At 57.9% G+C, this 13,352-nt stretch overlaps 1 protein-coding gene across 10 annotated transcripts in view; it reads right to left on the minus strand.

The window, feature by feature from the left end:
- The window catches only part of LOC116424941 (protein bric-a-brac 1), a 224,825-nt gene that overhangs the window by 152,620 nt on the left and 58,853 nt on the right, over positions 1-13,352 (minus strand). For all 10 annotated transcript variants that reach the window (XM_076368931.1, XM_076368930.1, XM_076368936.1 and 7 more), the window contains one exon: positions 4,383-5,715. In XM_076368931.1, coding sequence (XP_076225046.1) covers positions 4,383-5,330 — 948 coding nt within the window. In that variant the 5' untranslated portion in view covers positions 5,331-5,715. The remainder of the gene's footprint in view (positions 1-4,382; positions 5,716-13,352) is intronic.

Here is a 13,352-nt window from a genome sequence, read left to right on the forward strand (position 1 = left end):
GATCGAGGAATCTCGGAGGTGGGCGGAGAGGATCGAGAGCCGCCGGAAGAAAAGGGAGACGGGAAGGATCGGAGTTACTCCGCCGAGCGTCCATACGGTCCGGTTAACCTTAGATTATATTCCAAGTATTGCCATTAGCAGAAGAGTTTCCTAGGAAAACAATTTTCGAAATATTTAAAATACATACAATTACGGTCGTTAAACCGTCCCCCATTATAAAATAGAGTTCGCGGCGAACGGAAGAACCCGAAGGTCTCGAAGGACTCTTCGACGCCGATCCCGTGCGCCGGTGTTCGCCCATCCTCCCGTCTTCGCTCCGTTCCCTAGCTCACCCGCCAATTTCTTCCGGCTCCGTCCTTGCAAGTTTAGCCGGTCGCGACTTTAGACGCGGCCTGCGAGAATCCGACAAAAACCAACTCTACCTGCTATCGCCGGAAGCTACGCGTGCCTGTATAGGTGTAGCGGTCGCAAGCGGCGCGGTACGAGGACGGGCCACGCGGAGTAGACGTGGTTGACGCGAGAGATCGCGTGCGTACGGCTCCGTTGCGTGTGCATCGCACCCGCGCAAAAACCGCGCAAAAACCGCGCAAAAACCGGGCAGAAACTTGGCAAAAAAGAGAGTGGCCGCGAGAACTGGACCGTACGAGAATATCTCCACATCGCGGGAAGGTCTTGCCGGGAGCGCGACCCCACCTATCCCAGGCGTACTCCGTTTCGGTTGCTCGTGTCTCTCGTAAACGTTTATCCGCCGTCGCGCCATCGCTCGTAAGGCTGACTTTAACGAGACACCGACTCCGGGAACACCGCTATTTTCGAGCATCGCTCGACGAACAAGTTCACGGATAATCGATAAACTCGCATTTGTATCTAAACGCGGGTCAAGGGCCTCCCGCGAGTCGCTCTATCGCCGTGAAACTTCCGCGTTATCGCCCTCGGCGGCGATCGACGCATCGCTCGAGAATCCACCTGTACGAGGGTGGCCGTCGGTGGCCGTCGGTCGCCGGTCGCCGTTCCTCGGTGTCTATTTTCCGAAACGGAGACCGCCTTCCCGACACGACTGAATTCCGGGACGTTTCGAATCGTCGGACCGAGCGCGATAGCGCGCGGACGCGTACGAGACAGACTTTGCGCAAATAAAATGTTGTTCGAAACGCGTTCGAGGCGAGTTGACACTGTCGGGCGACGACGGTTGCGCAAGTCCCGCGTCCCAAAGCGCGGGCGATAGCGAACATCGTCGCGACGTGGGAAGGGACGCGCGCGTATCGGTTGCCGAATTGCGCGCGGAAAAATCGCCGTTACGGGGGAGAGAACTTAAGATCGTTGCCGCGATAGACGGAAACTCTCGATCACCGTTCGACGGCTGGCGTAATCGACTGCCGAACACGAAAGCGGGGCTAGCGTACAAACGAGAAGAGGAGAGGCGACGCGACTCCGGTCGCGGTAGCTTTTTTGCTCGCCGTTCCGAAGGAGGGTTCGCCGTCACGCATTTTAATACATCAAGCTTTTCAATTTTGCCGCGGCCGGTATCGCGACGAGCCCTGCCCGTCGAAACGACGCTCCTGATATATCGCTTAGGCGGTCCGTTACGCGTTCATCAACGCGGAATCGATACGCGTGCGTGCGGGCGATCGCCGGCGCGTTGACCGCTCGCGAGCGCGAGACCCGCTCTACCGTCCGAGAGCGGAGATCGGACGCGCGAAAACACAATCAAGACCGTACGGCAAAAACACTAATTTAAACGGAACGAAGGAAATACGTAGTCGCATCCGCTGTGTATCAGGATGAATGGCGCTCGCTCGGTTACTACGAATCACGATTTACCGTTTTGCGACTTTTTTCTCCGATCTCTCCCCCTCGCCCCTTCCATCTCTCATTCCGCTTCCATCTCCTCATCCTCCTCCTCCTCCTCCTCCTCCTCCTCCTCCTCCTCCACCTCATCCACCTCCTTCCTCCGTCTCTGTCTCTTTCCCTCGCCGCATCCAACCGACTGTCCGTCCCGTGCGTCTCTCGACGCGACAGGGGACACGCTCGACTCTCTCGAACCAGTGGCCTGTGGAGCAGCGCGACCATCGGGGGTTGGATAGAGAGGTCCAGCGAAGAACCGAGGAAGAGAGAGAAAGAGAGAGAAAGAGGGAACGACGGTTGCATAGAGTAGGAGGATCCGGTAGGTAAAGCCGTTATTGCCAAAAAGGATAATACGAGGGAAGATTAAATTTTTTTTCGACCCGTCCTTTCGAGCTCAACCGACCGCGTGATCGCGCTTTGCTGCTTCTCGCGTTGTACATTGTGTACATTTTTGCGAAACGCGGCACACGTTCGTTTCATCCCTTTGCTGGCCCGTTCCCTCTCCTTCGTCTCCGTTCCGCCGTGCCGTCGTATCGTCGCGTCGTCGCGGCCACCCGTAAAGGAGCTCCAGAGACGCGTCTTTTATCGGTCCGGATACGATGGCCGCGGGAGTATCGCCGAACGATCGAACGGTTAAAAGACAATTTATATTTAAATCCCGTTTCATCAAAGCTCTTAATCCGAAGGAAATCCAGCCCCCGAAGTAGAAGAGATCCTTCGCGGCGGTTAAATCTTTAATAATCCATTCTTGAGTGGCGCTCGTACAGCGGCGTGTAGCGCCGTGTAAAGCCGTATCGGTCGGCCGACCAGTATTTTTCGTAACGCTGTACGCTCGGAAGTTGGCGGGTGCGCGCGTTAGGGCGCGGGGGTCGCCGCCAGTTTGGCACGGTGGGCAAATTTGCCGGCAGGAAACCGAGACGAACTTTCGACGGGTTTTCGCGGTACACGGGTTGCCGCTGGCCGAAATATCAGAATCTACGTACCTCGTATTACGTTCGCCCGCATCAATTAGGCATTTTAATCGGAAAGGCTTCGCGCGCCACTATCGCGGAATAGTTGCGATATACTAGCGTATTACGATACGAGCAGGCATGCCCGGAGAATTGGAACGTGGTTGCGTTAACATAATGGAATTCCGCGGAATGTTATACCCATTATACATAGCCGATTGCGTCATCGGTCCGATATATAGCCACGATAGAAAAATAATGCTCGGCCTCCGACGACCGACTCGCTTCAATTTTCTAGATTGCTCGAGAAACAAAGATACCTCCGCCGCGTATTTGCCGATCTCCGAGCGACCGATCGATCTCGGCCGTTTCGCGACGGAACGGCGGCGGGCAAATTAGATTACGCGATGCGACCAGATTTTCGGTTCGCCTACCGAGGTGGCGAATAGAAGGGAACCGGGAAGGGGCGACGAGCCGAAAAAACGATGCAACCGCGTTCTCTGTTAGTCGTGACGATCGAGAACGCGCCGAGGAGGACCTACGTCGGTTTCGGGGAAGCCAAGGCTCGTCGATCCCGGATCGAATCGGAGGAATCCGACGAGCCGCGTCGAAGGGCAGACGCGATCGGATTGCGAAACGAAGCGCGCGCGGTAGCCGTTCGTTTAATAACTTGCGCCGGTGGCGGACGATAAATAATGCAGGAGACACCGTCGTCCCGATGTAATTAACGAGAACAGCCGATACCCGGTGTGTGTCACGTATGCGCGAACGAGCGCGTAGTCAATATTTGTCATTCGTTTTAACAAAAAGAACGTTACAAAACGGTCGGATGCTCCGCGTCCAAATATTGACTATGCTCATTGACGTTCATTGATACTCTCAATTAGCGCACACCGTCGAAGCCGATCGCCGGGTAATTGGACCTCTCCGGCAAAGGCAGGGCGGTCAGTCCGTCCGGTCTTTCCGTTGGACGTCGCGTCGTTTCGGGTAAAAACATTTCGCTTCTCGCGGTAATTGGGAGCGCGCCGGACGCCGCGACTCTACCCTACGATTTCTCGCGTGCTCTTGCGACCGCGCGAGTTTACCTCGAAAACCGAGCCTCCAATTATGACCGCGTCGCCTTCTCTCCCGCCTTTGGGGACCGCCGACCGCCAACCGCCGCCACCCTCGCCGTTACCCTTCCGACCCGAGCCGCGTCGCGACACCCCCTCGCTCCTTTGGTCATTTTCCGCAATTTTCCGAGCCGCCGAGGCGCCTCTGCAGCAAGCCGGCTCTACGCGCCGCGATACACCTTCTCGAGAGACGGACAGCACGACGGATCTCGTTTGCCCCGCGAATCCAATTACGCGCCCGCGTCGGTGTTCCCGCGCGATTCGCCGTTTCGCTCGGTTTTTTCCTCCCGAGTCCCCCCTTTGATCGCGAGCCGCCGATCAAAGGAATAGTTGGCGCGCGGTTTTTGTGTCGTCGACATGTTGTGTACGGCCGATTGGTTTCGAACGCGTCGATCGCGTACCCGAAAGGAAAGGACTCGTTCGGAGGACCGAATCGATTCGTAACGAAAACGAAGAAACGAGAATGTGTACTCACCCTTTCCTCCTCGCGTATCATCTCGGCGATGCCGGGCTTGATCTCCAGATCGTCTCCGGGTGTCGGCTGTCCGGGGCCGCCTTGCTGGTGATGCTGCTGCTGTTGCTGTTGCTGCTGTTGCTGCTGCTGAACGGAGAGCTGTTGTCCGTGTGCGGTCAGGTGGTTGACGGAGGCGTGGGTACCGGAAGTCACGTGGCCGGGCACATGGTGAGCGGCCACGGAGTGCGAACCCTGCTGTCCCTGAGGGGGCGGTGGCGGGGGCGGCGGCAACGGCAGCGATACCGGAAGTTCCTGAAGGTTGATCTGCGGGGTAACGGAGACGTTGGGAGTGCCGGGTGATCCGAGAGATCTCGGAGTGGAGCTGCTGGTCAGCATGCCGTGAATGTCAGGCACGATCACGCCAGCGCCAGAGTTGGGGTCCTGATCGTCCGGCAGGCTACCGGAAGCTACCCGATCGGGGCTGCTGCCCGGTGGCGATCGCTCCCCCGATATTCGGCACCGCTTCTTCCTGTGCATCGCGGCCGCGTTCGCCGCCTCCTCCAGGCTCGGCCTGGAGGTCAGCTCCTGTTCGCTGTTGACGTCCGCCAGGCCGCGGATCTTGAGGCTCTCCGCGACCTTTAGCAGTGGGCCGATCTGCTCTTGCGACACGTTGATCTCGCCCTTGTACATGAACTCGACGGCGGCCTTCAACTCCGGCCACTTGATGTCCTTCATGATCACGATCGGGTGCTGGCAGGGATTGTCGAAGAACAGGGCCTGGAAGTACGGGCTGCACGCGGACAGCACCATCTTGTGCGCTTTCACGCTGTGCCCGTCGCAGGCCAGAGTGACGTCGACGAAGCTTTCGCTCTGCAGGAGCTGATCGAACACGTTCGTCAGGTTCGTCTGATAGTTGTTCCACCTCAGGCAAAATTGCTGGGGCGACCCAGCTCCGCTCTGTTGCGTCATGTTTTCGTCGGATTTCGCGTCTCTGTCGGATGCTCCCCCGCTTCCTATTCCTCGTTTCGTTCCTCTTCCTGTTCCTGTTCCGCTTTCTTTCCTCTCCTCGTCCTCTTCTTCCTCTTCCTCCTCCGCGGCGTCGTCCTCCTCTTCCGGCTCCTCCTCCTCCTCTTCCTCCTCCTCCTCCTCGCTCTCGCGGTCCTGCTTCTCTTCTCGCTCCGCCAGCACCGTCCGCTCCACCTCCACCTCCAGCTCCTTCGCGGCTTCGGCTCGCTCCTTCACACGTTCCCGCTCCGTTTCGATCGTGGGTGTCTCGTGTCGCGAGAACGTCGTTCCGTTGACGCCTCGGGGGTTTCAACGACCGATCGCGAGCGCGTCAACAGCCAGGCCGCATCTGTAACACACACGTACACAGCCACGCGCGAAATTTGAATCGCGCGTATCTCGACACGCCTGTCCACGCGTCGTCTCCTCGTGGCAACGGGCGAGGGGCCGTCAAACGTGCGGGTCCTCGGGATTGCTCGTCCCGAGGGTGTCGCGGCCGAGCATCCTTTTCCCCTGGACCGTCTTCCGATGTACCCCGTGTCTCTCTCGCCCTGTCCTTCCCACCGTTTCTCTCGCTCAAATAGTCCGACTCGCGGTTTCCGCTCGATCTATCGGGATCCGTGAGATCGTCGCTCGTCAATGACCTCGCACGACCCGCGTGGTCGAACGCATCCTTTCCGACGAAGGCTCGCAATTCGAGCGGCGACTCGTACCACGGCGAGTAGAGCAGGCCGCACGCGCGCTCGCGCTCGCGCCCGCGCGACTTTCGAAAAGGGACCGTGCGGGTGTTCCCGCGCGCGCCACGCGAACCGAACTCGCCTCCGTACGGACCTCGCGATCGTTCCGCTCGACCGATCCGTGTTTCCTGCACGCGTCGCTGCGCCCGAGCACGGGTCCCGTGGTCCGAAAAACCTCGCCGCGGTGTTCAGCTGTCAAAAGTAGCGGCGACAGCGGTCCCACAGGTCGCGTTGAAAATCACCATCGACGCGAAACACTGGGCGGCACCGATCGTCACTGCTGGATCAGCACTGGCAATCGAAAATCGCGCGCGCGATGCGGCGACGCGTGTGGACGCGCGCGTTCGACAGACCGATGGGGCGAGCAACGACGCACGATCTACACCCCGTGACGAGCGCGTCGCAACTGAGAGGCTCGCCGCGGCGCGGCGACGGTTCGCTCGAGCGGCAGCAGTAGAGAGGCCGTGAGGCGGTCGAGCGCCGATATACCGTGTGTTTGCAGCGGTGCCAGCGGCGTGGCTGGCGTGGCGGTGCTGCGTGGGAGCGACGGAGACCGTTGCGGGGAAAGAGATCGGCCAAGGCGGGCCGCGGGTGCGACGGAGAGGCGGCCAGGCGCCGCGGCGGCGGCGCGAGCGAGACGCGACCAGACCCGGAGGGACGAGGAGGCCGCGAGCGAGCGAGCGAGAGGAGGGATCGCGAAGAGAACGAACGGTTGCGGGTGGAGGAAGCGTACGTAGCTCGCGCGTCCTCGCGTTCCCCTCGCTCCGCCGTCGCATCGGCCAATCGGGAGGCTCACCTTCCGATCGGACGCGCCGACAGGCGCCGCCCCCCGAGACCGCCTCATACCGCCTCTCCTTCTTTCTCCCTCTCGCGATCGGCCTCTCGCTTCCTTCACCGCGAAGAAGAGAATTCTCCCGCGGCAGATCGGAGAGGAGGCCCACCGATCGGCCTCCCAAAACTCCGATCCACCGATGACGACGACGAGAGGAGGTCACGCCGCGTCGAGCGGCGTCGAGCCGCGTCGATTCCGGTGGTGGTGGCCGCAGCCGTTGTTCGCGCCCGCTCTCGTTCTCGCGCTCGCCCTCGCCCTCGCCCTCACCCTTACCCTCACCCACGCGGCCTCGCGCTCGCGCTCGCACTCGCGCTCCCGTCCTACCCGCGTGTCCTTCTCTTCTCTGCCCCTTTCCTTCCAGTCCGTCGTGCGTTCCTCTTTCGAACGCGGCGGCTGGTTCGCGCGCTCCAGCTCGAGCTCGCGTTTCCGCTCCCTTCGCGACGGACGGGACCGCTGCCAACGAAAACGAGCGAGTCGACGGCGATCCGGTCCCCCTGCCACCGATCGACTCTCGTCGAACGTCGATGGCCATCGACTTTTCCTGTCGGCGAAAGAGATCGTCTTCGGGAGATCCCCTGTCCGCCCCGTCAATCCGGAAAACGACTCGCTCGGAATCTCGAATTGCTGGACGACGATTCCGTACGCGTTTGTTAGACTTTGCTAGAACCGAAACTGGACAACGCGCGAAGCCTGTCACGGGCAAACCGAAAACCCCGCCCTTAGTTGAGCGTTCGAACCGCGATCGCGGAATAGAGGTTGCCATTGTTCGTCGAATATCGTCGGAAGTATCAACGGTGAACGACGTTTGTCGGTCCGGTTACAGAAGAATCGGGAAAACGCGAAGATCGCACTAAAATTCCCGGAACGTCGCAGAAATTATCCAGCGCGATACCGCGAAAACGAGCGCGACTATGTATAGAATTTTGTTACGCGCGGCGAGAAATTACGCTCGTTTCGAGTAACGTACGGCGCTCGCGCCGATGACTGTCAGCCGCTGAACCACCGTAAAGTGTCCTTAAGCCCAACTTCCATCCCAAGAGGATTCCCCTTCCCGCGTTTCGGCAACGAAGAAAATAACTCATTTTAAGCCTAGAGGTTGGGCTACCGTGGCGGAGATTTATGCGTCGCGCAACGACCGACTCTCGCGACGAGCTATTCTCGTCGATCGCACAGAGAAACCTTGTTTAACCCTTCAGCGACGGGGAAAGCGCCTCGATACATTGTTCGGCCGTGCGGAGAAGATTTACGCTCGGCAAATTTGTTTCGTCGCCTTAACGATTCAACTAAAAACGATGCGCGGAATTCGTAGCCGGTGAATACGTGCAACGTTCCTGGCACTTCGCCGTTTCGTTTACGGTAAGGTAGGTAAACGAAGTGGATCGAGCTCGTCCGACTCGTGAGACGATCGGCCGCGTCTCGCCGAACGCGCGGACCGAGGCGGACGATTTCGTTCTCCAGTCGCGGTTCTCCCGACAAGTGAGTTCAACGACGTGGCGGCGGTACCAGTTCGGTGACGGTTCCTCTCCTCGGTGATCGAGGAGGTGATCGAGAAGACGATCGAGAAGGCATTCAAGGCTCGAGCCGAATTAAAGAATAACTCGGCGACCGACTCTCTCCCCGTACTCCGCGCTTCGCGACGGACTAATTCGATTGCGAAGAGAGGGGAAACGATTATTTAACGACAACGATGCTTCGCAGGCTGCCGTTTCCTGGAGACAAGCAAGAATATTAACGATCGTATTTAGGGAGCCATGCTTCTCGATAACGGAGTTACGGCTCGCCGGTAGAAAGGAGAGATGGCCGCCCTAATTAAATTAAGGGTACAAAGAGGCGGTTCGCGTCTGTCCCTCCGACTCCGGCAGACACTCCTAAATGGCTATTAACGCGAATTTTGGGACTAGCTCGGCCGGCCTCGGTTCTCTTCCTCGGACGCGCGCAGTTTCCCGATCGTCTCCTCGGCATTCGTTCCTTCGCGTTGTCTCGCACCGCGGCCGATCTCCGGCTTCCCGTTCTCCTGCGACGCGCGCGTTCCTCGGCCCGAAGTCGGCACTCCAGTATCCCTAGCCCGCGGCGACATTCGCTCGAACTTGACTACGGATTCGCTCGCCTCGAAAAGGGTCGGGAATCGTCGCGCGAACATAGACGCGATATTAGAACCGTAAAAGCGCGGAATCAAGCGCGGCAATGCCAAACGACGAACGAGTCGTTGAACTTGTGTTCGAATAACGACGCTCGCGGGATTTCCGACGGAGGAATATTGCTCGGTTTTTACGGGTCACGCCGCGTAAACGCGACGCGAGATTGCGTTGCGATAAAAGCGCGAATTCCGCGCGATATTCCGCGTGGCATCGGCGTCGTTCGCGGTATCCCGAAAACGGGGCCGCGACTTTGCGCCTCCTCCTTCGGCGACATCTACGACCGATCATCGGGTCCGAACCATCGACGCGTCTAATCGGGACCCTCGACGGAGGAAAAACGCAACCTCGCATCGTCGAACAAAGTAATTTCTAAACCTTAAAGGGGAAACGAGACCGCGACTCTGATTCGAAACGGTATCCGTTAAGCCGTGGATCATCGCGGGCTGGTTACGCAGGGGTGGCACCGGCTATAACGCTCGTATTTCTCATATCGCTGAAAGTTTCAGCCGCGCGAGAGCGAACGCATTGTAAGGGTGTACGGTGCGCGAGGCCAGCTTCAGTCCGGGAAGGGGCCACGGCCATAAATTTTACTACGTAATATTGTTTAACTGCAAACAGTATACTAACGCGCCGTACGTTCCGGCGAAATGGAAAAATTTCGACTCGGCTGCGGAGGCCGCGTCGCACGGGGAACCAAGGAAACTCGACTGTTCGGCTTCGTTTCCCCGCGATAGAGACGAACGCGGTGAAATTGGTCTCCGGAGGCTGTTCGCCAACTCGGAAATATTCCGGAAGGTCGCCGCGCCGCGATTCGGCGGGGGAGAGAGAGGTCTAGCGACCCCCGGTCGCCGTCAGTACTTTCGCGACGTCGACACGCACGCTCCGGGGCCAGTTATGAAAAAATACGAGAGACGAGAGAAACGGACGGAAATGGCCTGCCCAGGGCGCACCATCCTGCCACCAAATAAAATCGTAAAGCATTCGTGGTTGGGATTTCCACGCTTTTACCTCGCGATTCCTTCCGTTACCGTCGCCAGCGGCTCCGGCCGCCGACCGTTTTCTCGCCGTTCCGGCTTCCTCTCCGGCTCGTCTTCTCGCGATCGCGATCGAAACGCCGTCGGATCTCTTCTCGCGATCCGTCCTCGGGATATTCGCCGCGCGCGAGCTTAGCTTCGGCCGCGCAGCTGCGAAATTCGACAGCGAACATCTTGAGAGAGATACGGTAATACGCGTGTCGCGTTCGCGGAGTAGCACGAAATTAGCCATTTCCACGGTAATCGTTACCCGGTCTGATTCTGCCTACCACTACACTCCTTCTCCCCCCACCGGCGGCCTGGAATTACAGAGACGGCAGCAGCCTTGTACGTATTGTACAAGAACAATGAGCAAAGGGAAATATTGATGATGCTGCTGCCGTGTGGCTAAGCGCGCGAGCCTGAGCGCGAGCAAGCATTCGCGCGTATGCGTGTGTACGCGCGTGCAGCGTGAAAGGACCGTGCGTACACACCGACCGGCGAGCGGGGAGGAACGAAGAGAAAGACGGAGAACGCGAGATAGGGGACACTAGCTGACGAAGAGAAAGATGCGTGGAGGAGAGCAGGAGGAGAGCACCAAAGGGGCGAGAGGAGAACGGGTGGAGAGTGGCACCGTGTACGAAGAACGGCAGGGGAAAGGAATAGAAGGAGAAGAAAAGCAGGTAAGAGGAAGAGAGTTATATGCTTAATATTTCAGCATCGCGAAATTCTGCCCCTGAATCATTAATCGCCTACCCCTGCGGTGCCTAGAGCCGAGGCTCCCCTTTCTCCTCTTCATCCGTCTACCCTCTCGCTCGTGTCGTCCTTCTCTTTCTCGTTCTCGCTCTCGCTCTCGCTTCTGCTCTCGCCCCCACCCCCGGCCTGTGCCACCTCTTCCTCGCCCGTACCCCTTACGCTCTACCTCTCCGCGCGTCTCCACGGCTCTTGCTTTCGCTCCTCGGATAGGAATGCTACCCCCGCGCCAGAATATTTCGAGTCTTCTCCGACGTAGGAATAGACTCGTCGACTAAGCTGTAATTAACCCCCTGATTAATTACCGTGGCTCGATTCTATGATTAAAGGTATGAGCGATCGCGACGTCGCTAATCCTTCCCCGGCCAACCGTTGCACCGTCGCGCTTCTTCTCTTGTCGTCCGCCGACCTCGATTTATCCGCGCGCGGCGAGTACGGCCCGCCACGCTGGTATCGTATTCTATCGTATTCTATCGTATTCTATCGTATTCTATCTTATTCTACCACATTCCCGAAACGTGCCGTTCAATCTTGAGCGAGATTCGCGCGAAACGGTTGTATCCCCCGACCGATTGGGAAACGTGATCCGATCGCGGAACACGACGACCCGTGTCGTCAGGACAAATCGGCGGACAAAGTTTTTACGGTGAACCGCGAAGGGAACTGCGCGAAACGATTCAGTGGCAGTCCGAATTAGTCGGAAATATTAACGAGCAAAGGGAGCCGGAATACTTGGGCCTACTCGCGGGAGCGAATGTTCCGACGGCGGTTATTAGTCGTGGTCGTGGCGGCAGGGTGTGCAGGTTGCGCGCGAGGTTAACGTTGCAGAAAGGGGTGGCATAAAAGGGGAGTGAGTGGGTGGGTAGCCGTGTGCCTGGCTTGTACCAAACAATGATATCGGGTATTTGATTTGTAACCGACGACAATACCGACTTGCGACCCCGCATTTCATCCCCCGTCTCTCCCCCCGGCTCCTCGTTCCGTCCTGTGCCGTTCTCCGGGCGTATAGAGGTATAGCTATAGCTACGCGTCTACGTTTGTTACGTACGCGAATATACCGAGTAGCACGAGTGGGGTGCGCGGTAAGGCTATCGACGCGAGTGTAGTTTCGCGCGATCCCTTTTTCTCTCGCACCCTGCGCGCTCCTCCGACCGCGGCGTACAAAAGCCACCGCGAGACCGCGCTATTCGAAGAATTCTTTTCGCGAAACGCCTCGCCGTTTCCGCGGCTCGGTAAGATATCATCATCGTTCGCAACATTCTAGCCAGGCGATTCCTTTTATTAACCTCTTTACATGCGATCTTAAGAATCCGCTTCCCCTGTCCTTGAACATGCAAGCGTACGATCGAATCGTTTGAACGCCGCATAACCGCTGTTTCGTACTCGATGCGAACACGAATCCTTCCAGGATTCCCACGAATCGTGCGCGCTCGACCGAGTAACGTACCGAGATTTCGCGTATCGTCGGAGACGTTTTCCCCGAGCACGACGCGTCGGTATCGTTTCTACTCGATTAAACGAATCTACGATCGCTTCGTACGCTTTGCATCGTATTATCCTCTTTGGGTTGCCGTTGACGCGCGAATGAAAGGACCGTGGCTGGCCGATGGTCGCGTCGACGACGAGACGAGACGAAATGAAATGAGACGGTACGAGACATAGGAAAAAACGAGAAAGAACGGGACGCGTGAAGCGGCGGAAGGGTCAGCGCGACGGTGCGTCGACGGGAAATGGAGAAAGAAAAAAGGAAAAAGGAAAACGGAGAAAGAAAGGAGGCAAAAGGTTTGTAGCTCGACGTACTTGAGAAGCTGGGAAAAGGAAGAGAAGAGGGCCAAGGGAACGAAGCGAGATAAGAGAAAGGAGCAGAAGTCGGTTGTCGGTGCCATTTCACGAACGTACGTACATATTTGGCGGAAAGACGGCCCAGCCCTGGCAGCCAGGTGCAACGGACCTATTGACGTGTTAATTGCGCCTGAATAATTGAAGGGGGCCACCGCTCGGCAGCGGTGCTCTGTCCTTTTAAAATGTCTGCCGATCTCGTTAACCCGCTGGACCGGCGTGGAGCGACGTCAGCCATCGAAAACGAATTCTTTCGCGAATCGAAGCGGATTCCGAGGACAGATACCAGCGATTGAACGTTGTTACCTCTCCGCGGAGAGGCGCTCACCGTACGCGCACGAAAGGGAGATTGTTCGTTTCGCGCATACTTTTGCGGGTATGAATAAGTGAACGAGGGGGATAACGCGTCGCCCGGTTCATTCGTAGCCGACAGGCCAAGAAATTCGAAACGCTTGCTCGAAAATCACGCTCGCGATGTTTCCCCTCGGGGAGAGGGACCGTAGGCTGTAGGCTATAGATCGGCTTCGTGGAGGGAACAAAAAATGCTAGCGCGAATTAAAAGTTTCCCAGCGAGAACACGACGATCGGGTTTCTCGTCGGACACCGACGGCAAAGGAAACCGAGCGGGTCGGTAGAGTTTGATCGAAAACGCAGTTTGGTATACGTATATAGTT

The sequence above is a fragment of the Nomia melanderi genome, chromosome 7 (genome assembly GCF_051020985.1).
Source record: "Nomia melanderi isolate GNS246 chromosome 7, iyNomMela1, whole genome shotgun sequence".
Taxonomy (NCBI): Eukaryota; Metazoa; Arthropoda; class Insecta; order Hymenoptera; family Halictidae; genus Nomia; species Nomia melanderi.